Raw genomic sequence first — 22,121 nt, forward strand, 5'->3', positions numbered from 1 at the left:
TAGGTAGAATATGGTGGAAATGATGGTTGATGAATTCTGAAACAAATCTAACCCAGCATTCCCCACATTTGATCATGCGATCTTTTTTTTGCACATAACATCCATCAACACCCTTTGGAAGATGCTACCATATGTTCATAGAGGTTCATGGAATGTCAGCAACTCTCTTGCCCAGAACCTTCAACTTCTAGATGAAGAAACTGAGGTCCAAAGCGGACGGTGACAGTTTCAATGTTGTGCATTTGCGGGCATGTTGTTTCACCCACTTGTCCACTCATCCATGCATTTGGATGTTTGGTTTTCAGTGGGCATCTTCTCTATGCAGGGCATTGGGCACAGCTCTGGGATACAGGCTGACTAAGCCATGGCCTCCACCTTCACAGAGGCCCGGGTCCAGTGGGATCATATCACCCATAAATGGAAGAACTGGGATACAATACCTGGGGTCTTGGCCACTTTTCCTCCACACCATTTTTTTTTTTTTTTCCTTTGCGGCACGTGGGCCTCTCACTCTTGTGGCCTCTCCCGCTGCGGAGCACAGGCTCCGGACATGCAGGCTCAGCGACCATGGCTCACGGGCCCAGGCGCTCCGCGGCATGTGGGATCCCCCCGGACCGGGGCACGAACCCGTGTCCCCCGCATCGGCAGGCGGACTCTCAACCACTGCGCCACCAGGGAAGCCCCACACCATTTTTTTTAGGTGCCAATTTCTCTAAGTCTCAGACCATTGTTACGCTTACCTTTTCCCCAATTAGTTCCACCTCCAACATAGGACTCACTGAGTGATGTTTCTCTAAGAGCAAAGAAGTTAAAATATTTCTGAGATGCAGTATTTTTTTTTTCAGGAGAAGGAAATGGAGAAGTGACAGAACAACGTAAAACCCTCCCCCATAATTTGGTTTGGTGCCCCCTGAGCAGACACCTCCCATTTCCACTCTGTCTCCATGTGCCGTTGTGTGTCCTGGCACACAACAGCAGCGGGGGTGGGGCCTGGCATAGGGAACCTTGAGTCTGCATCTGGGCATCAAAGACAGGGCAGGGGTACATGGCCCATTTTAAAGGGACCTTCATAAAACCATTCTTGGCAGATTTCAGTCTCCCTCTCTCCCCCACCCCAAATTGTAGTGTCAAAACGGAACTGGGGAGCCCCAGGAGAAACCAGAGTGCCACCGGGTAGGGAACCTCAGGGTCACCCCCTCCCCTGCCCTGACTGACTGAGGTGGAGATCCTCGGCACAGTAGATGAAGAACTGTAAGTAGGCCATGTTGATGGGCACCACCGATGACTTGAAGATCTGAATGTCAGTGTCATCAGCCCTGTAGGTCAGCTTTTGATCTACCTGGAGAGATCAGAGAGCTAATAGGGTCAGAGTCTTAGGGAGGTCACGGCCACCAGACTTGGCTTCCCCAACCTTCTGCTTGGTTGGGGTGGGGATGGACAACCCTGAAGGGACACAGTGGACAAATGAAAGCACGTGAAGAGCAATGGCCTCTTGGGGGGCCCACGGGGGGCCCCACGGAAGCAGCCAGGGTAGGAAATGTTCCTGGGGTGTTGGGGGGACAGCCTCACCGGTGCCTGGTCTCCCACACCGAGGGCAGCAATGGTGACTTTCAGGTAGCCTCTCACACCACTGCTGGGCTCATTTGGCTGGCAGAGGCCAAGCCATTTCCTCAGGAGTGTGTGACCTGGAGAGGCAGAGGGCCCGTGGGAGACCAGCCTCCAGTCTCTATTCTTCTTCCCTGAAACCAGCCTTTGCTTCTATAGGAGATGGGTGTGGAAACGTGTCTCATATATTCTGGTTCCCAGCCAGGGGCAGGGGGAAATCAGAGTCACTCCTACCTTTAAGCAAAAGCTGCCAGCTATTGCCTTTAGGAAATTGGGACCCCCCTTTCCCATCCAGGGAACTTATAGTTGTTACTGGCTTGGTCTGAGAGAGGCAAATATTTTCCCCAACCCTAAGTCCCAACCTCAACCTGGTATGTATTTTATGGTCAGGTCTACTCAAAATTCAAACACTGGCCACACATTGTAAATCAACCATACTTCAATTAAAAGAAATTAAATAAACAACAACAACAACAAAATTCAAACACTGGCATAGAAAACTAGAAATTCAACCCAAGGCTGCAATAAAAAATTAGCATTTGACCCAAAGAGATGCTTTGATTTTTGTAGAGAAAGACGTTATTATAAAACAAGATAAAATACCATGAAGTACAGTAAAATGTTAAGTACAGAAAATAATTCACACCTTCTAATACTCTCCCCCCATGTGTTGAACATACAGGGATTTTGAGATGATTTCAACACCTGACCTGGTTTTTCTCAGAAGACACACATATTTCCAACAACTGCTACCTACCTGGAGAGTTGTAGATGAACCCAATATCTGTCTGAAAAGACAAGAATAGAGTAAGGATGAGTTAGGGCCTCCAGCCAACCAACTTGATGACAATACGAGTACTCGTTCCACCCTAATTCCTTTCATCTTTACAACGACAAGGAAGTTGGGCCATTATCATAACGGAGGCCATTATCACCTCCACTCTACAGAGGAGGATACTGAGTTTGAGAGAAGAGCCCAAAGTTTTACAACTAGTAAGTGAGGTGGCCTGGATTGAAAGGATTCTTGACCACCACCAGCACTGCTGGCCAACACAGCATTGTTCTTCCCTACCCCTGGGGGGTGGGGAAAGGTGTCTCCCGTCCTGGGGAAGAGGATGGTCAAGGGAGAATTTGGCAAAGAGACTATGGGTTTTCCCTTTCCCCTGGGGGACAGTTTTGGACTCCCTGAGGCCTGAGGGATGCAGTACAGGATTGAAGGCGGTGTGGGGCAAGGTACCGCAGAACATTCAGGCCACCCTTGGAAGGGTCCAGAGAGCAAGCCCCAAGTTTTGCATGTAGGCCTGCTTTAAAGCTCAGTCAGCCCCTTGGGTTAGGTAGGCAAAGATATCTTACATCAAACAATAAAAACACAATCCATCAAAGAAAATTTTGATAAATTGGACTTCATCGAAATGTAAAACTTCTGCTCTTTGAAAGACACTGTTAAGAAAATGAAAAGAGGGCTTCCCTGGTGGCGCAGTGGTTAAGAATCCTCCTGCCAATGCAGAGGACACAGGTTCGAGCCCTGGTCCGGGAAGATCCCACATGCCGTGGAGCAACTAAGCCTGTGCACCACAGCTACTGAGCCTGCACTCTAGAGCCCATGTGCCACAACTACTAAGTCTGCGTGCCACAGCTACTGAAACCCGTGTGCCTAGAGCCCGTGCTCTGCAACAAGAGAAGCCACCACAATGAGAAGCCCGCACACCACAATGAAAAGTAGCCCCTGCTCGCCGCAAAGCCCGCGTGCAGCAACAAAGACCCAACACAGCCAAAAATAAATAAATTTATTATATTTTTTAAAAAAAGAACCCTTAAGAAAGAAAAGAAACTGAAAGGAGACATCATATACTGGGAGAACATATTTCCAAATCATTTATCTGATAAAGGACTTGCATCCAGAATATATAAGAAAATCTCAAAACTCCATAGTAAGAAAACAAACAACCCAATGAAAACAAGCAAAAGATTTGAACAGACACTTCATCAAAGAAGTTAGATAGCAAATACTTGAAAAGATACTCAACATCATCAGGGAAGTGTAAATTATAATCACAACAAGATACCACCACACATACTTAGAAGAGCCAAAATTTAAAAGATGGACAGTATCAAGTTTGGATAAGAATGTGGAGCAACTGGAACACTAATATATACTGCTGGGGGGAATATAAAATGGTAGAACCTCTCTGGAATTTTTGGGAAAATACTACTAGGAATTTTCTTTAAAAGTTAAACACACACCTACCATATGAGGTAGTCATTTCACTTCTACATATTTACTCAAGAGACATCAGAGCATAGGTCCATACTAAGACTTATACATCAGTGTTACAGCAGCTTTGTTTTAATAGCGCCAAGCTGGAAACAATCTAAACGTCCATCAGCAGATGAATGGATCAACAACCTGTGGTATATCCATAAACGGAATACTATTCAGCAATAAGAAGGAATGAACTATTGATCCATGCAACAACATGGATGAATCTCAAAATAATTATGCTGATTGAAAGAAGCCAAACAACAATAAAGTACATGCTGTATGATTCCATTTATATACAATTCTAGAAAATGCAAAGCAATGTGGAATTACAGAAAGCAGACCAGTGGTTCTCTGGGGATGGGAGCAGGAAGGATTGGGGGAAGAGGGAAGAATTACAAAGAGGCACAAGGAAATTGTGGAGGGTGATAGATATGATAGATATGCTCATTACCTTGATTGTGATCATGGTTTCATGGTTGTATACATATTTTAAAACATGAAATTATACATTTAAAATATGTATAGGGAAGTCCCGGGCAGTCCAGTAGTTAGGACTCAGCATTTTCACTGCCTTGTCCCGGGTTCAATCCCTGGTTGGGGGACTAAGATCCTGATAAAATAAAATAGTATAATTCATTGTATGTCCATTGTACCTCAATAAAGCTAGAAAAAGACAAACCAAAATGAAACTCAGTCACCTCTAACGAAGCCATAGATCTAGGCAGCAATCATCAATAGCTGTTAACAACATAAAAAGAGACCAACAGTCGTTCTGTGTCTCCTGGTGACATCATCTTGCCAAATAATTGACCCAAGTCTGATCTAGCCTCTAAATAGGAAATACCTGGGCAGACAGACGTGAGAAGTAATCCCCTGGAGGTACAACCAGCAAAATCCAGACTGAGGGAAAACTGCAGGACAAACTACCCAGTTACTTCAACAAATAAATGGCAAGGTAAACTAGGGAGCAGGACCAACTGAATAAAATACACCTAAAAATAACATTTTAACCAACTGCAATGTGTGCACCTGGTTTGGATCCTGATTTGAACAAACTGTAAATGGAATTCACAAGACAATTAGGGAAATGTGAGCACTGACTAGATATTTAGTGCTATCCAGGAATTATAAAGGTGTTTAGATGTAGTCATTGTCTTTGGTTGTGCTTAATAAAATCTGTATGTTTTAGAAACAGGTAATGAAATATTTAAAAATAAAATGATGTCTGAGATTTGATTCAAAATTTGTAGGGGAGAGTGAGGGGGCCAGGTGTAGATAAAACATGATGACATGATTGACAATGAATTGGTGAAGGTGAGTAATGCGGATGGGGGAATTCATGATACCATTCTCTCTACTTTTGTGTATGTTTGAAATTTTCCAAAAAAGGAATATATATATATTTTTAAAAGCTCAGGTTTTTCACTGACCTCTAAAACGTATTCAACAATCGGTCATCGTCTGGAAGTCGCACAGTGGCCTTTGTCAAAATGAATGGATAAAGAAGATGTGGCACATATATACAATGGAATATTACTCAGCCATAAAAAGAAACGAAACTGAGTTATTTGTAGTGAGGTGGATGGACCTAGAGTCTGTCATACAGAGTGAAGTAAGTCAGAAAGAGAAAGACAAATACTGTATGCTAACACATATATATGGAATCTAAGAAAAAAAAATGTCATGAAGAACCTAGGGGTAAGACGGGAATAAAGACACAGACCTACTAGAGAATGGACTTGAGGATATGGGGAAGGGGAAGGGTAAGCTGTGACAAAGTGAGAGAGTGGCATGGACATATATACACTACCAAACGTAAAATAGATAGCTAGTGGGAAGCAGCTGCGTAGCACAGGGAGATCAGCTCGGTGCTTTGTGACCACCTAGAGGGGTGGGATAGGGAGGGTGGCAGGGAGGGAGACGCAAGAGGGAAGAGATAGGGGAACATATGTATATGTATAACTGATTCACTTAGTTATAAAGCAGAAACTAACACACCATTGTAAAGCAATTGTACTCCAATAAAGATGTAAAAAAAACCAGCACATTTTGACCTCCTGCTACCTAGCCTCTCTAGAATCTCTTAATTTCTAAACCTGTGCTGCTTCCTTGAGGGTTAGGTGGGGGAGGGGCTGGTCATGACCCTTCGTGTGCTTATTACAAGTACTGTAGTGAGAAAGAAACCTTACTCTGATTTGCCCTAAATTTGCCTTTCCCAAGGGCTGGGCCCTTTTCCATGAGTTGCCAACTTTAGCAAATGAAAATACAGATGGCAGCTTAAATTAGAATGACAAATAAACAATGTGGTGCTCCAAGGACAAAGGACGACCCTGCCTGAAAAAGTTTCAGCCGTACACCCCCCTTACCAGACTCTTAATCACCCTCCCTACCATGTTACGATGGTTAGGAAATTCCTGAGCCCACCTGGGCAACGGGGACCTGTCCCAAATAAGGAAAGGCATCTGCCCTGTCCCACTCCCATCCTATAGAAGGAAGGTATATGTGCCTCGACCAATCGCTAAAGGAAAATTTCACCTCGGACCATTCCTTTGTTTTCTGGCTATAAAAACTGATGAATAGCACACGTTTGGGCTTGACTCTCCCAGACTACTAGGAAGTCGGCCCTCTGTTCTGGCAGCGACCCTTCCCTCTAATAAATTCTATCTTCTTTACATTCTGCCTTATGTCTGGAAATTCTTTTCCAACCCGCGTTCGGACAACGACAACTTTTTTAGTATACGTAGGTCCCAAGCAATATTTCATGAGGAGCCATGAAATACTGGGGACATACTTATATATAAAAAGTACCCGTTGTTTAAGATTCAAAATTTCCGGGGCATCCTGTATTGAATCTGGCAACCCTACCTTTTCCTGATCTTCCTGGATTTGGAGAATCTTAGTTTAGCCCTTCATGACCATGTGAACTTTCCTCACTTCTCAACCTGGGTCTTTCCCAAAGCAAACCTTTTTACTCTGTCTTCACAGGCAGCAATCTTTCTCTAGATTTCTCCAGCAATTTGGCTGACCTTTTGAGTCTCTGCTTCCACAGTGTTATAAGTGTGGGGGGATTCAATGTGGCACCCAGTGCTTTCATAAATGTTACATACTTTAATCCTCACAGTGACCCTGTGGGTTGAGTATATTATTATCCCCATTTTACAGATGAGGAAGTAGAGGCTCCGAATAACTTGTCTAAATCACCCAGTTGGTAGGTGGATCCAAATCTGGATCTCGTAGCATCAAAATCCTTTCCCCTAGACTTAGCACCAAACCGCGACTCCTCCATCCAGTGCTCACTTGGAATCGCCCGATCTCTGCATTGAATCTCATCACTGAGGAATTCATCACCTGCAGGGGAGTGTCCAGAAAGATCTCAATTATTCACAGCCCCAATTTCCCCCAGCCCCATGGGAGGAATCATAAGGGCACATCTGGATTCTCCAGGATTTACTCAATGCTTCCTAATGGCTGACACTTCCATGTAGTTTTTCTCATTTAATTCGCAGAGGAGCCCTGTGAAGTTCATATATTGCAGCTCCATTTTACAGATGAGGAAACTGATCAGAGAGGACAATTCACTTGATCTCCACAAAGCAAATTGTTGCACTCAACTTTCTCCACTGCATGCTGTCCTGGCTATTTCTCAAGAACATGTAAACTCTTCAAGGGAGAAGCTTGCTCTCTTTAGCCCTGTGCTGGGCACATAGGAAGCACTTGATAAATACATGCTCACCATTGTTACTGGGCTCCCTCTGATTGGAGAAAGGGATGTCCCATGTTGAGGGGACATTTGAAGGGTGGCATGAGAATCCTGGCACATGAGAAAGGGCTGCTTTGTTCACCTTGGAGCTGAGCTCAGGGCCTATCAGTTGGCCTTCCATAACATTTGTTGAATGAGTGAATGAATGAATGGATGAATGAATGAATGAATGGGGTGTCTGGTTGCCGGGGTAAAGAAGGTGGCAGAGATGCTGCCTTGGGGTCAGAAAGACCATCTGATGTGACTCTAGCTCTACAGGTAAGGATGCGGGGCTGACGCATTTTCCAGAAATGAGGTGGGACAAGAAAGTGGACCCACCCTGTCCACCTCCTCACCTGGATTAAGATGGTCTCGTCGAAGAATTTTGCAGGAACCTCATAAAAATTCTGAAAGAAGATCTGAAGCAGAGAGAGTCAGGGTGTGGGTAGGAGACATTCCTTCCACCACTTCCCCCAGGGACTCAGCAAGCCTGAAGTCTCAGACTAGCAGGTTTCTGCCCCGCTGTTTGCCCATTTCAATGGCTTTCAGCTCACTACCACCCGCACGCTCCTCCCACGGAAGCAGAGGCCTGCCAGGTCCTGGAGGGGTTTTCTATCCAGAAAAGGGCAGAGTAAGGGATCCCTGGAGGACTTGTCAGGAGCAGATCAAGGCCCAGCTAACTGCACTGGGATGGAGATTCAAGCCTCCGCTTCTTTCTAGATCGCCCTGGGAATTCCTTGGCGGTCCGGTGGTTAGGAGTCTGTGCTTTCACTGCCGAGGGCCTGGGTTCAATCCCTGGTCAGGGAACTAAGATCCCACAAGCTGAGCAACGTGGCCAAAAAAAAAAAAAGATCGCCCTGTCTGTCCACTGCACCCCACTCCCTGCTGCAGCCAGAACCTCCTCCCCCAGATGCAGACCAGGCCCTGTCACCTTCCTGCTTGACTCCCTCCATGGCTCCCAAGTCCCATCCATGATGGGGCCCCAGGGCGTTTTGAAGGCTCACCTCCGGCCACTCCCTTCCAACTACACCAGTGTCTACAGTTCTGCTGCTTCTCCTTTCCAGGCCTCTGAGAACACTATTCCTTTTTCCTGAATTATCTTTCCCCATCCTGCCTTTTCGGAGTCCTCTCCAACCCTTGCTCCCTGCTCCCACCGTGCTTTTATCTTTTCTTTGGTGGTCTAGTCATCAATTCATTTGGCGCATGTTTATGGAGTTCCTACTGTGTCAGACACGATGCTAGGAGGTGAGGCTTCCGCACTGGCCAGGGCTACAAAGGGCCTGCATTTCACAGCTGCAATCGCTGTGCACCGCAGTCTTGCCCCATTGTCACCCTTTACGTGTTCACATATGCGGGCGGCCCCCCACAGACCACTGGCTCCCCCCATGCAGGGCTCGGAATTACTCGCTCTCTATTCCCTGTGCCAAGCCCAGTGTTTGGCCCTCCACGCCCAGTAAGAGTTTGTGGAACAAACAAATGAAAGCACCCGTGTCAGGGAGCAAGCTTTCTGGCTGCCGGCAGGAAATGCCCAGCCCTTGGCTGGCCCTCTTGGCCCAAGTCCCCCATTCAGCTCTGAAGGGCGTGTGCTGCCCACCTCACTGAAGAAAGCGTTATTTCCCATCTTGATCCGCGTGTGGTGCCGGTAGCCTCCGATGACCACCTTCACCACCGGCTTGATGTCATTGCCCATGAGCTGCCGGGCTTCAGACACATTCATTCGGACCTGCAGAGGAGGAAACAGGGGAACTTGACGCTGGGCTCCCCTTCCCCAGTGGGGACTCTTCTCTAGAAGAACAATATGTTCTGATAAGAAACATCTACTGCGGATAGAAAGCGACCCCATGGGCTCTGGGAAGGCCACGGTTCCTTCTCTTTCCTTTTCTGGGAACTGTCACCTCCACTTTGCCCTTTTCATCTTGGGTGTTTCTTGAGCGGTAGGGATTTACTACAGAATAAAGTCTAACATTTCTCAGTTTGCTGTCTTTTTATGTTTGTCTGCGATCTTTTTAGGGAATCGAACATTTTAAAGTTCTATGCAGTTGAATCTATGATCTGTGATTTCATCTCTGATTTGTGATTTCTTCTTCTTCTGCTTTTATATACTTTCCTGAGACTCAGTAAAGGGATGATGAAGTCTGAGCCTAGAATTAGAAGGTGGGAGGGAGAAAAGCCCGTAAGATCCAGGCTGGCTAAGGCCCCAGGGGAAGGAACTGGAGATGGCAGCGGCTGGCAGGGCACAGTCGTGGGAGCCTGTCGTGACTAGAGGTAGTAACAGCATGCAGCTCTCCCAGCCCAGCCCGTGGATCCGGCCATTCTCCATGAGGCCTCCTGTATCTCCATCAAGTCCAGGGACCCTTCAAGGATTAATACACATGCAGCCACCTGACCATCAGAGACAAGAGTGGTCAAACCAGGCAAACAGCCCTCATGTCAGAACTTTGCCCTACGCACTAGTACATAGGAAGGGTAGAGATTTGGGCATGCTGACCTTCTATCCTGTGGCCAGCTAGCCTCGTGAAGAGGGACAGGGCCAATGGGGAGAGGGAATGTTCTCCAAAGGAGGCGACAGCACGTGCAAAGGCTTGGTGGCTGGGGAGAAAGTCTTGAGAGTGGGGACTGTACGTTGTGCAGGATGTTACAGCAGGGTGGGGCGGGGCAGGGCAGGGGACAGAGTGGCTTGGGGGCCAGGCTTGGGTTATCAAGGGCCTGGGAAGCCATTGTAAGGAGTTTGGGTTATGTCCTGAGAACATTGGGAGTCCTCATTTTTAAGAACATTTTTAGGCACACGCATGGCATGATAAGAAGGACTTTATTTTATTTTATTGATTTTTGGCCATGGCTCATGGGCCCAGCCACTCCACGGCATGTGGGATCTTCCCGGACCGGGGCACGAACCCGTGTCCCCTGCATCGGCAGGTGGACTCTCAACCACTGCACCACCAGGGAAGCCCAGGACTTTATTTTTTTTTTGGCCGCATCATGCGGGATCTTAGTTCACCAACCAGGGATCGAATCCGTGTCCCCTGCTTTGGGAGCATGGAGTCTTAACCACTGGACCGCCAGGGAAGTCCCAAGAATGACATCTTGGAAAGACCACTTGGACTGAAAAATGGACAGGAGAGAGCTGGGGGCTGGGAGTTTGGGAGGAGCCTATTCAAGGTGGTCCAGAGAAGGGATGCTGTTGTCTGGGACCAGGGGATGGAAGAGGCAATGGAGAAATGGGTGCGGTCAGGTGATATGAAGAGCTAGGACTTGGCCACTGACTGGATGCGGGGGTTGGGGGGTGAGGAGGAGGGGCAGCCAAGGATGACTCCCAGTCTCCTGAGCACGTGGCTGGCTGGGGAGCAGCTCCAACCATGGCAGAAATGTTAGATTACAGGCTAGAGATCAGAAAGAAGTTGGTAAGCCATGGTGTGGGGGTTCCAGAATCCACAGTGGAACCCGTGGAGCTTCCCAGGGATCCCCTCGAACTCTCCTGAGCCTCTGCTGTGCAGCTCACTTCTCCTTGGGCCCAAGGCTAGCCTTGTATGCCACCTCCTGAAGGGCGGGGTCCAGGCCTCAGCCCTGCCTCCCCAGCATGGCCAGGGCCTGGTGTGCACTGCCCACAGTGCTTCCTGTCGCCTCCCTGGAGCTGGCTCCAGCCTCAGCCACACGCAGAAGTTTCCCAGAATGGCCCCTGGAGGAGCAGAGGGTGTGGTGAAGAGCTGAGGACCTGGAGCCCAATCGGAAGCCCTGACCTTCCTCCATGACCTTGTGGAGAGGCAGGGATGGCCTGGGAACACGGTGAGGGTGTCGGCCAAATCACGTGGGCTTTCACCCTGGACGGCCTCGCCCGGAAGTGCTGAGGCTTTGGGGACAGAGCCTTGTGTACGGCGGAGCTGGGAAACTTCCGTTTCTGCCTGGCCACCTCTTGTGCCATGATGGCCAGGTGGTCTTCATCGCCTGGGGAAACATAGTCCATGGTGGGCTCTCAGAGGCTGGGGCTCAGGAGACCTGGAGGCATTGCCCCCATTTCATTGTTCTATCCCCAGTGACCAGCTCCTGACTAAAATCATGGCCAAGAGGCCCTGACAAGGGCACATACCCTCCCCAGACATTCCCATGGTCTCCACCCACCATGGGCAACCCTGGGCCTCACACTCTACATATGGGGGCCCTTGGAAATGGCCATCCTTGCCTCTCTCTGCAGCCCATTAGAGGCTGGGTCTTCTGTCTACAGACGACAAGTGGACACATTGGGAGGACAGGTGACCTCAGGCAGGTGTCTGGAGATCTGGCCTATAGACTCTAACCTGGTCACTATCCTTCTGTAGGGCTCAATGGTTGGGGCTCCAAGATCCCCAAGAGCCCACCCAGCTATGCTTGGTGAAATGCAGGGCTTAGCCCCATGGAAGTACATACCTGTCTTCTCGATATCCTTGTAGGTCATAACGTCCACCTGTAGGGTGAGAGTGCACTGCAAGGCAAAGGCAGGGGAGCTGTCAGATCCTGCAATCCTTGGCCAAATCATAGCACTGGAACCTGGTCCAGCCTGGCAGCGGCCACACCCAGTCTTCCCAGGTGGAGTGATGCTGGCCATGGCACAGGACCACACCATGGGGGCCTGTGCGGTCTGGGATGGAGGGAGGTTATAAACTGGTGGGGAGAGAGCAATGGGTTACCATGGATGGGGTTTGAAGAATAGAGGAGGCACACATTAGTGGTGGTGACAGAAAAGGATGCAGCAGGGTGGGGAGGAGAGAGAGAGTGGACTTGAGACCAGTCTAGAACCACTGATGCTAACCTCTGAGCCTAACATCTTATGACCTCATGTGGGAACTCCAGCAAACACCTAACTGACCTCCTGCCTGCAAGCACTCTCACTGCCCGTCCATCCTCCAGACCATCGTCAGAATCGACCCCTAAACACTCCCTACGTGCTCTAAACTATCAGGGTAAAGTCACAACTCATCAGCATAGACCACAGGTCCTTTATCTCTGGCCCCTGGCCGCCTACCCAGTCTCAGGTCTCCCTGACCTTTCACCCCTTCTGCCCCCTCCCCCGGTGCCAGCAGTGCAGGCAGCCCACCCTCCCAAACCTGCAGTGATGCCGCTTTTCCCTCCAGCCTTCACACATGTACCTCATACCCCTGCCTTGGATTGTCTTCCTTTCCTGTCCATTGGGCAAACTCATGCCCCTCCTTAAAAACCATCCATAAAGGGCTTCCCTGGTGGCGCAGTAGTTGAGAGTCCACCTGCCAATGCAGGGGACGTGGGTTTGTGCCCTGGTCTGGGAGGATCCCACATGCCACGGAGCGGCTGGGCCCGTAAGCCATGGCCGCTGAGCCTGTGCTCCGCAACGGGAGAGGCCACAACAGTGAGAGGCCCTCATACCGAAGGAAAAAAAAAAAAAAAACATCCATAAAAATGGAACTCTGACAGGCCATCTGTAGCAATCAGCTCAGGAAACTAACACAGTATCTATAGTAACCAGCCCAAGAAGTCAGCTTGCAGTGAGTCAGACTCATAGGAAGTCCAACCATCAACTCTAGCAACAAACAGTCGGGATTTGATTAATAACGGATAGATCCCTTAATTTTGTCCCCTCTTCTAGCTCAAGACCAATGGGAGAAAGACAAATATGCACCCCTAAGCGATCACATAGGATGCCCGGCTTCTAGTTGGTCCACTTACAGCTTCCCGACACCAACAGCCTCCAATCAGGGCACACCTGAAGCCTTCCCTTTTTTCTACCATAAAGCTTTCCCACTCCTCTGCCTGCGTTTGAGTCTCTGTCAAAACCAAGTGATGGTGGCTGACTCCCTTGCTATATAGCAAGCTCTGAATAAATCGCCTTTGCTTGTTCTCATCTGGTTGGTCTTCATGTGTTTCCACACATCTTAATCACCTCCCCTGTAAAGCCTTCCATTTCCTCCCAAGTGGAATCGTTCATTCTCTCCTGACCTCAGTGAAATAGCTCACTGACCTCAATATACATGTGCTGGAGCACTTGTCACTGAGAGTGACAACAGATGTGGGCTTCATTCAATTTTGTATCCCAGGCCTTGCATAGTTGCTGACACCAGTGGACAATCAACTGAATACTCAATCTCAGTGGGTGGACGAAGGGTGGAGATGTGGGTAGGTGGATGGAGGGCAGCATGGGGAAGTTGGGGAGCTGATGGGAAGTGTGATGGGTCCCCCGCAGGGCAGAAAGTGCTCTCTGGGTTGGGGGCACACTGGGACTCTGCTGGAGTGGAGAGCTCAGCTTCACCAGCTGCCCCCCGCTCCTCCATGCACCCTTCCTAGGGCCCGACTCACATCTGTGGGCATCATGGAATGGTTGAGCAGGGTCAGGTCCTTCACGAAAAGGATCTTACTTGGCTTATTCACCAAGGGCTTGAGTAGTATTGTGGCCAGGCCAATGAATCTGGGGAGACAAAGAGCAGGTATGAGCTCCTGAGCCAGAGGAAATGGTGTCCTTCTCCGTCCCAGGCATGACTTTATCCAGAGATGTCTTTCTCTCCTCGAAGCTGTGCTGTCCACCGAGGCTTAAGGAAGGATGCAGTTGACTGGGTGCATCCACCAGAGGGCTCTCAACTCTCTGGGAATTGGCTTTGGGGTTTCCTGGACAGTGGGCACCCCAGTTACTGGCTCTGCCCTGCCCAGCCTTTTCCCAGAAGTTCTGCACCCACACGCCTCCGGAATGGGACCTGTGCTGAGTAACAGCTGATTGGACCACGAGGTGGGCACCTGACCAAAGCTGGGCCAGTCAGATTCTCTGTCCTGGGAATTTTGACCTGGGATGCCATAGCCTCAGTCTCAGAGGGGCACTAGAATGGGGCTGTGATGAGAAGCCACGGCTCGGCAGAGAGAAAGAGATTTGAGATTCTGTGCCTTCAGAAGAGACAGAACTGCCCCTGGGTCCCCAGTTTCCTAGTTCTAGTTGATATGTCCATCTATATACCTAGCCTTCATACACACACACCCCCTTTGTTTTTTTTTGCATTAGCTGTCTGTAGTGGATTCTGGTCCTTGCATCTGAGTGAGTTACAGATTAGAGACAGGAGATGCAGCATCTGCCGTAGCTTTAGTCAGAGAATCAGGCTCCTCCTGTCTCTCTCTCTGCCTTACCTTTCCTTCTTTATTGAGCCCACGTCCCGAAGGGTGATTTGCAGGAAAGAGTCCTTCTGCAGGGGGCGGTTCCAGAGGTGCCAGATGAGGGTCTGTGGGAGGCACAAAGAGGTCAGCATCCTCCCTCCCCCCTCCCTTTTCCGTCCTCCTAGGAAATTAGAAAAGATGCAGGGAACGGGCTGGCACTGTGTTTCTCAAACCGTGGAATATCCCTCAAGTCTAATTTCCTAAGAGGATGGCATTTGCTACCTTCACCAAGGGACCAGGCATCCTACCTGGGCTCCCACAGCTTAACTGCAGTATTGTGGGCTTGTTAGTAGCTAAGGGGTTTGGGGACTGGGTGGGGGGACATGGATGGATGGGAGATGAGAGGGGATCCTACACAAGGAGCCCTGTCTCCGTTTCAGGTTTCTGGGAACATCAGGACAGCCGGGTTGGACAAGATGGGTCCATCCCCAGAGTGGGTGAGATGGGCCAAGAGCTGTGGGCAGATGTGGTTGTTATGGCCCTGAGACCTGCACAGCCTTCTCAGCTTAGAGGCTACTCGCAGGGCACGATGTTCCAGCCTTGGGAAAGGCTGATGAGGCTCCCTGTCCCCTCCCTAGACTTCTGGGCACGGTGTGGACCCAGCCTCACTGTTGGGCTTGTCATTGCCTCATCTGGGCTTGCCTGATGTGTTTTACCTCGTTCCATATGGGCTGATTGCCTTCCACCTCATGAGTTGTCCTCTTGACATCTGCAAAGACACCAAGGGGCCGGCATTGGTGGTAGGAAATATTTCAAAGTCTAGGTTCAAGTGAGCAAAGAGAGATAGGACTTATCTTGATGTAGAAAACATCAAGTCTACATTGGCAGATGTGATACAGCACTGATTCTTTCCTGCTCTGGAGATTTCAAAATTTCTCACTTTTTATAAGAGTGACATCACCCCACGTGACAGGTAATGTTATGTGTTCATTTCATTTTCTTCCTGGGTACATAGTTCCCAGCCATCTTGCAGCCGGGTGCGGCCGTGTGACTCGTTCTGGCCAACGGAGTATGGGATCCATGCTCACCACAGCCTGGACTGGCTCCTAAAATCTCCCATGAGAGTCTCCGTTCTCCTCCCCACCCTCCACACGCGCTCTCACCATCTGCTGGCAGGGTGGTACCTGGTGACTTTGCAGCCACAAGCAAAGAGCAGCTGGTCCCTAAACTACTGTTTGGAGGAGTCATTCAGGATTGTTGCCTGATCTGCACAGTCAATGCAGCACTTGGTGTGGGGGAGAGGTAAACTTTTGTTGTGTTAAGGCACTGGGATTTAACGGTTCCCTTGTGACCGGAGCAAAGCTAGTGTACCCTAATACATCCCAAAACATCTCTAATGGGTTGACAGCTCTTTATCCACTAAAATATGCCTTCCCCCCGAAATAGCTTTTTATTTTTTTTTATTTTTTCTTTTTTTTTGCGGTACCCGGGCCTCTCACTATTGTGGGCTCTCCCATTGCGGAGCACAGGCTCCGGACACGCAGGCTCAGCGGCCATGGCTCACGGGCCCAGCCGCTCCACAGCATGTGGGATCTTCCCGGACCGGGGTGCGAACCCGTGTCCCCTGCATTGGCAGGCGGACTCTCAACCACTGCACCACCAGGGAAGCCCCAGAAATATCTTTAACAAAGAACAGTCTATAGCCCTGCAAAGAACCTCTAAATTGCTAAATTTGAGATTCTGCCCAAGGAAAGAATGTGTGTGAGAGAGAAGAGAGAGGAGACAGACGGGGCTGGGGGGAGAAGCAGGGGACTCTCTGTGTCTGTCCAGTAGTGGGAAAGGGGGACCCTGTAGTGGATGGTATATGGGGGAAGCGGGGCTGGAAACGACAGGTGAAAAAGGAATAAAAGATATCAAACAAACATTCAGTTATAAAAATGTGTAGGCAAATCTGGGGGCAAACACAGGATTCTGGGTTGTAGGCATCTTTGTAAGAGAGATTTCTAGGAGGAGAAAGACAATGCCTGGGAGGTGACGGGGAAGATGGCTTGGAATCAGATTGCCCGGCTCACTGTAAAATTAGTTGCAGGGCAAAGACATGCTGAACTTCCACTACACCTCTTTCAACCTGCAAGCTGGGGACATAAACCTACATCACCCTGTGCACCTGGAGTCCTGAGTGTTCCATCTCTGAGTGATAGCATACTCAGCAAGCAGAGTTTCACAGGCCAGAAAAAAATTTAAGGAATTTCAGTCTTCGCTCATTTCTTTTGGAAACTACTGTGTCCTGTTTTCTCTTGGCCCCAATTTTCTCACTCCCCACACTTCCTGGAAAACCTCATTTGCCTGTGTCCACACGCCCTTCTCTCCTCCAACAGACTGTTCGTCTTTTTTCCCTTTTCCCCTTTTTGTTCCCAGCTCTTTGTTATATAGATACACTTAACCTTTTTCATTTTCTCTCATAAATCCTTTACACCACCCCTCCCACCTTTCTTGGACTTTTTTTCCTTATCTATGAAAAATTGAGACAATAAAACTTGCCTCATAGAATTGTTGTGAGGATCAAAAATCATTATATTTATGATAAGACTTTGTTGATTATAAAAGTAACTCATACAATTGAGCAGTTATCACTAGAAGTTGTACAAAGATCTGTCTGTATATTATCTTTTCAAATCCTCACAGCCATCCTATGAAGCAGGTACTTGGCTTTTTTTTCACCTCAGTTTGTGGCACAGCCCTAGTTCATAGAAGAAACTCAAGAAGTATTCATCTTCTTTTTCTCCAGTAGCCATTCTCCGGAAAACATGGGAGGCAGAGGAGTCATACTAAGAGAAGTAATAACAACAAGGATGATAAATTTGAAAGAGCCAGACGGTGTCTACCTCGCCTTCCTGTGACACAGGGCATCTTTTATCTAGTAGGGCACTGATAAATCTAGTTTTTCATTGAACGTATGTTGCCTCTCGGGGCTCCTGGCTCTCACCTCTGAAGTACGCGGACACGCTGGGTCTGGGTGGGGGGCTCAGGGGTGGGCTAATCTTGGCCGACCACACGACAAGCCGCAGCATCTCTTCCACCTACTTCCCTCCGTCCTTCTCTGGCAAAGCTTCCTTCTTGGAGCACCTTGGTCCAAGGCTTCTCCCAGGGCTCAGGGGGTGAGGAAACTCCCAGTGTGTTGCTTAGCAAGAGAGGTGATGTCACAAAGGTCAGTGGTTCTTGGGTGGTGGTTCTTGGTTCTGGAGAGGAATGAGGAGAATGGGAGGAAGAAGAAATCACAGGGTACGAAGCCAGTGGTTTGAGGTGACCAGGGCTGTAGAAACAAAACAATTTGGCTGAACTTCGTTTCCTCTTTCCATTCTCTTTTCTCTCTCGTTCTTACTGTCCTCCTGATTTCAAGATCAGGTAGAAGGATAATATCTGCTCTTTATACAAGCAAGTTATCTGGAGTGAATCATTGCCAAAGTCACACAGTTTAGGTGAGAAAATAGAGAAGGGAGGTGAGCTGAGAAAAGAAATAAGGAAATCAAAGATGAGTTCAGTGGTGTTTCAGAAGTCCTTCCTAATGTGGAAGCAAACATTTAGGCCTCCTTTTTTCTAAAGGAAACGTGAGTCTCGATATGAGTTTCTCTTTAACCAACAGAAACTAGCTTTCTCATCAGTGAGCTCTTACGCCAGCTGGGTTTGTAAGGTTAAAGAAAAATCTCACTGACATATTATCTTGCTGTGGCATCTAAATTGCCCTCAAGGCCTCTCAGCATGAGGATGGAACGGGGTCATTGCTCTTGCTGTCCCTAAGCTTTTTCTGCTTTAGGGTTGAACATTATATAAATTATACCTTATCCAATAGTTAGCGTGAAAATTAATAGATGTTTTTAAAAAGTATATTAGTTGATGAAACAATTTAGCAGTAAGCTTACTACCCATTCTAAAACATGCATGGGTACGTTTTAGAGCAAAAAAGCCCAAAAAACTGAACGTGTGATCTTGGTGTTAGGACTGCTTTCAGCAGGTTTAAAAAGTACTTCCTGACAGTTTTTCTTGAAATGTAAAAACAACACAATGCTTGTTGCTTTGTTAATAATTTTCCAAACTAAGCATGACACAAAAGGCAAACCCAGGAAAAGGAAGAGAACCATAGATTTGACCGCATAAAATTCAAGATTCTTGTACAGAAAAATATACCTTAAAAGGTATATCAAAGTAGGGAATATTTGCAAAAGCTCTTATAATTCAATAAGAAAAAGATGAACACTCCAAAGGAAAATGGGGTAAAGTGTAGGTTAGATGATTGTCCAAATGGACAAAAAAAAAAAAAAAAAAGGTGTAAAAAAAATGTCAGCTTGTTTAATAATCAAAGAAACACAATGAGAACTTCCCTGGTGGCGCAGTGGTTAAAAGTCTGCCTGTCAATGCAGGGGACATGGGTTTGAGTACTGGTCCGGGAAGATCCCACATGCTGCGGGGCAACTAAGTCCATGCACCACAGCTACTGAGCCTGCACTCTAGAGCCCGTGAGCCATATCAACCGAAGCCCACGTGCCTAGAGCCCATGCTCCGCAACAAGAGAAGCCACCGCGGTGAGAAGCCCACACACAACAGAGTAGCCCCTGCTCACTGCAACTAGAGAAGAGCCCACGCACAGAAACAAAGACCCAATGCAGCCAAAAATAAATAAATAAATAAACAAATTTATGAAAAAAATAAAAAAGAAAGAAACGCAATGAGATACTGTTTATCACTTTGCCAAATTGGACTCAGAGGCCCCAAAAACAAAAAAAGATGTTAAAAAAAGTTCAACCTCCTTAATAAGCAAAGAAATACACCAAGATATCATTTATCACCTCCCAAATTGGCAAAGAATGAAAAAAAATGATAAACCTGGTGTGCTGAGGAAGGAAGAGGGGCAGAGAAAAGATACAAATCCATACACAGCGCTGATCAGAGTATAAAGAAAAAAACAGCAGAACGAAGGCCCAAGATAAGTGCCAGGGAAAGAGAATTAAGCGTGGGGAGAGATGGACCAAAGGCTGCTCTTTTCCTATCATCCTAATAGTAGTATTAACCTCTATATCTCTAAATAGCATATTTAAATAACATCCCTTGAAGTTTTCACTTTGAGACACTGTCTATCAAGTCATCTCTTTTATATCATCTCTCACTCCTTTCCCACCTCCTGGCTTCTCTCTCCCAAACTTCCCCCAACTCATCACTTTTAGATATTATCTACTGCTGTTTATCACACCATGGCAGCTTTCTTACACCTGCCTTTCCTGCATCCTGTTCTCATAATTGTATCTCATTTGGTAGCTAAATCTATATTCAGTATTTTCATTTTTATAATAATGTATGTTTTTTTAACTGCAGATCAAGTAGTACCCTCCAATTCCACATCCTTTCTTTTTTTAATTAATTAATTAACTTATTTATTTTTGGCTGCATTGGGTCTTCGTTGCTGTGCGCAGGCTTTCTCTAGTTGTGGTGAGCTGGGGCTACTCTTCGTTGCAGTGCACAGGCTTCTCATTGCGGTGGCTTCTCTTGTGGCAGAGCGCGGGCTTAGTTGCTCATTGCTTAGTTGTTTCAGTAGTTGTGGCACACGGGCTCAGTGGTTGTGGCTCACAGGCTCTAGAGTGCAGGCTCTAGTTGTGGCGCGTGGGCTTAGTTGCTCTGCGGCATGTGGGATCTTCCCGGACCAGGGCTCGAACCTGTGTCCCCGGTATTGGCAGGCAGATTCTTAACCACTGCGCCACCAGGGAAGTCCTCCTCCTCCTTTCTAATACAACTTTGTGTTTTTCTGTAATTTACAAATTGCTTCATTTTTTCATTTGCTTGCTTTTCTTCAAAGTCTGACCAAGTCTTCTAACATCCTTCAACAGCTCTGTGATCTCCTTTTAATACAATCTCCCCCAGGTTCAAATCCATCAGGTATTTTACCAGTTTTTTCATTTTCCCTGAGTCCTGGGGAGATCTCTCCTGGCCTCCGCTCCTCTCTAGTCTACGCTGGTTGCTCCCCAGCCCTGTAGCACAGCTATCATCCTGGGGCTTCCCTTCTTCACCACCAGTTTTAGAATTCCCCTGTTCGTATCCTGTGTTGGACTCTGTTTCCCAGATCCCTTCCTCTTTCTTGAGTTACTCTCTCATCTTAGTGGAACACGATTTTCCATAGCTTTCTGAATTTTTTGAGTGTTCGTAGGTCTGCACATGTCTTTATTCCGCCCTTGCACTTGACTGATAGTCTGGCTGGATGTATCAGTCAGGATGGGATATGTTATGCTGAGGTAACAAACATCTCCAAAAATCTCAGTGTCTTAAAACAATAAAGCATTTTTTTTAATCGCAGCTTTGCTAAGATATAATTCACATACCATAAATTCAGTCTTTTAAACAGGACTGTTCAGGTTTTTATTCACAAGGTTGTGCAACTGTCATCACTATCTAATTCCAGAACATTTCATCACCCTGAAAAGAAACCTCATATTCATTAGCGGTCTCTTCCCATTTCCCCCTTCCCATAGCCCCTGGAAACCATGAATCCACTTTGTCTCTATAGATTTGCTATTCTGACATTTCATATGAATGGAATCATATAATATGTGGCCTTTGTGTCTGGCTTCTTTCACTTAGCATAATGTTTTCAAGGTTCATCTATTTTGTAACATGTATCGGTACATTTGGCCGCCCTGAATCCATGGGATCCACATCCATGGATTCAACCAACTGCAGATGGAAAATATTAAAAAACAAAAATTCCATAAAGTTCCCAGAAGCAAAACTTGAATTTTCTGTGCATCAGCAACTATTTACATAACATTTACCTTGTATTAGGAATTATAAGTAATCTAGAGATGATTTAAAGTATTTGGGAGGATGTGTGTAGGTTATATGCAAATACTACACTGTTTTATGTAAGGGACTTGAGCATCTGTGGATTTTGGTATCCAAGGGGGGTCCTGGAACCAATCTGGATACCAAGTGACAACTGTACATCATTCCCTTTTATGGGCTGATAAATCCATTGTATGGATATACCACATTTTATTTATCCATTCATCAGTTGATGGACATTTAGGTTGTTAACATTTTTGGGTTATTGTGAATAATGCCGCTGTGAACATTTGTGTACTTGTTATGTGTACATATGTTTTCAATTCTCTTGAGTATATATGTAGGAGTGTAATTGCTGGGTCATATGGTAACTCTATGCTTAACATTCTGAGGAGCTGCCAGACTGTTTTCCAAAGAGGTCGCACCATCTTACCATCCAATCAGCGATGTACAAGGGTTTCAATTTCTCCATGTACTTGCCAACACTTTTTATCACATTTTTTGTTGTCACCATTGATTTTTTAGACATCCTAGCAGGTGTGAAGTGGTAACGATTTATTTTTCTTCTTGAACCACGTTTCTTGCCTTGGTGTCCCACTGTCAGTCAGT

At 47.2% G+C, this 22,121-nt stretch overlaps 1 protein-coding gene across 1 annotated transcript in view; it reads right to left on the reverse strand.

The window, feature by feature from the left end:
* The window catches only part of FER1L5 (fer-1 like family member 5), a 45,539-nt gene extending 27,781 nt beyond the window's left edge, over positions 1–17,758 (reverse strand). The window contains 13 exon segments of the mRNA XM_060116979.1: positions 741–793; positions 1,216–1,339; positions 1,570–1,685; positions 2,363–2,393; positions 7,166–7,216; positions 7,964–8,026; positions 9,202–9,330; positions 11,440–11,549; positions 12,009–12,063; positions 13,908–14,016; positions 14,721–14,812; positions 15,404–15,456; positions 17,674–17,758. Of these exon segments, the coding sequence (XP_059972962.1) occupies positions 741–793; positions 1,216–1,339; positions 1,570–1,685; positions 2,363–2,393; positions 7,166–7,216; positions 7,964–8,026; positions 9,202–9,330; positions 11,440–11,549; positions 12,009–12,063; positions 13,908–14,016; positions 14,721–14,812; positions 15,404–15,456; positions 17,674–17,758 (1,071 nt within the window).
* Positions 17,759–22,121: the final 4,363 nt, after the last annotated feature.

This window comes from Mesoplodon densirostris, chromosome 14 (assembly GCF_025265405.1).
Source record: "Mesoplodon densirostris isolate mMesDen1 chromosome 14, mMesDen1 primary haplotype, whole genome shotgun sequence".
NCBI classification, from domain to species: Eukaryota; Metazoa; Chordata; class Mammalia; order Artiodactyla; family Ziphiidae; genus Mesoplodon; species Mesoplodon densirostris.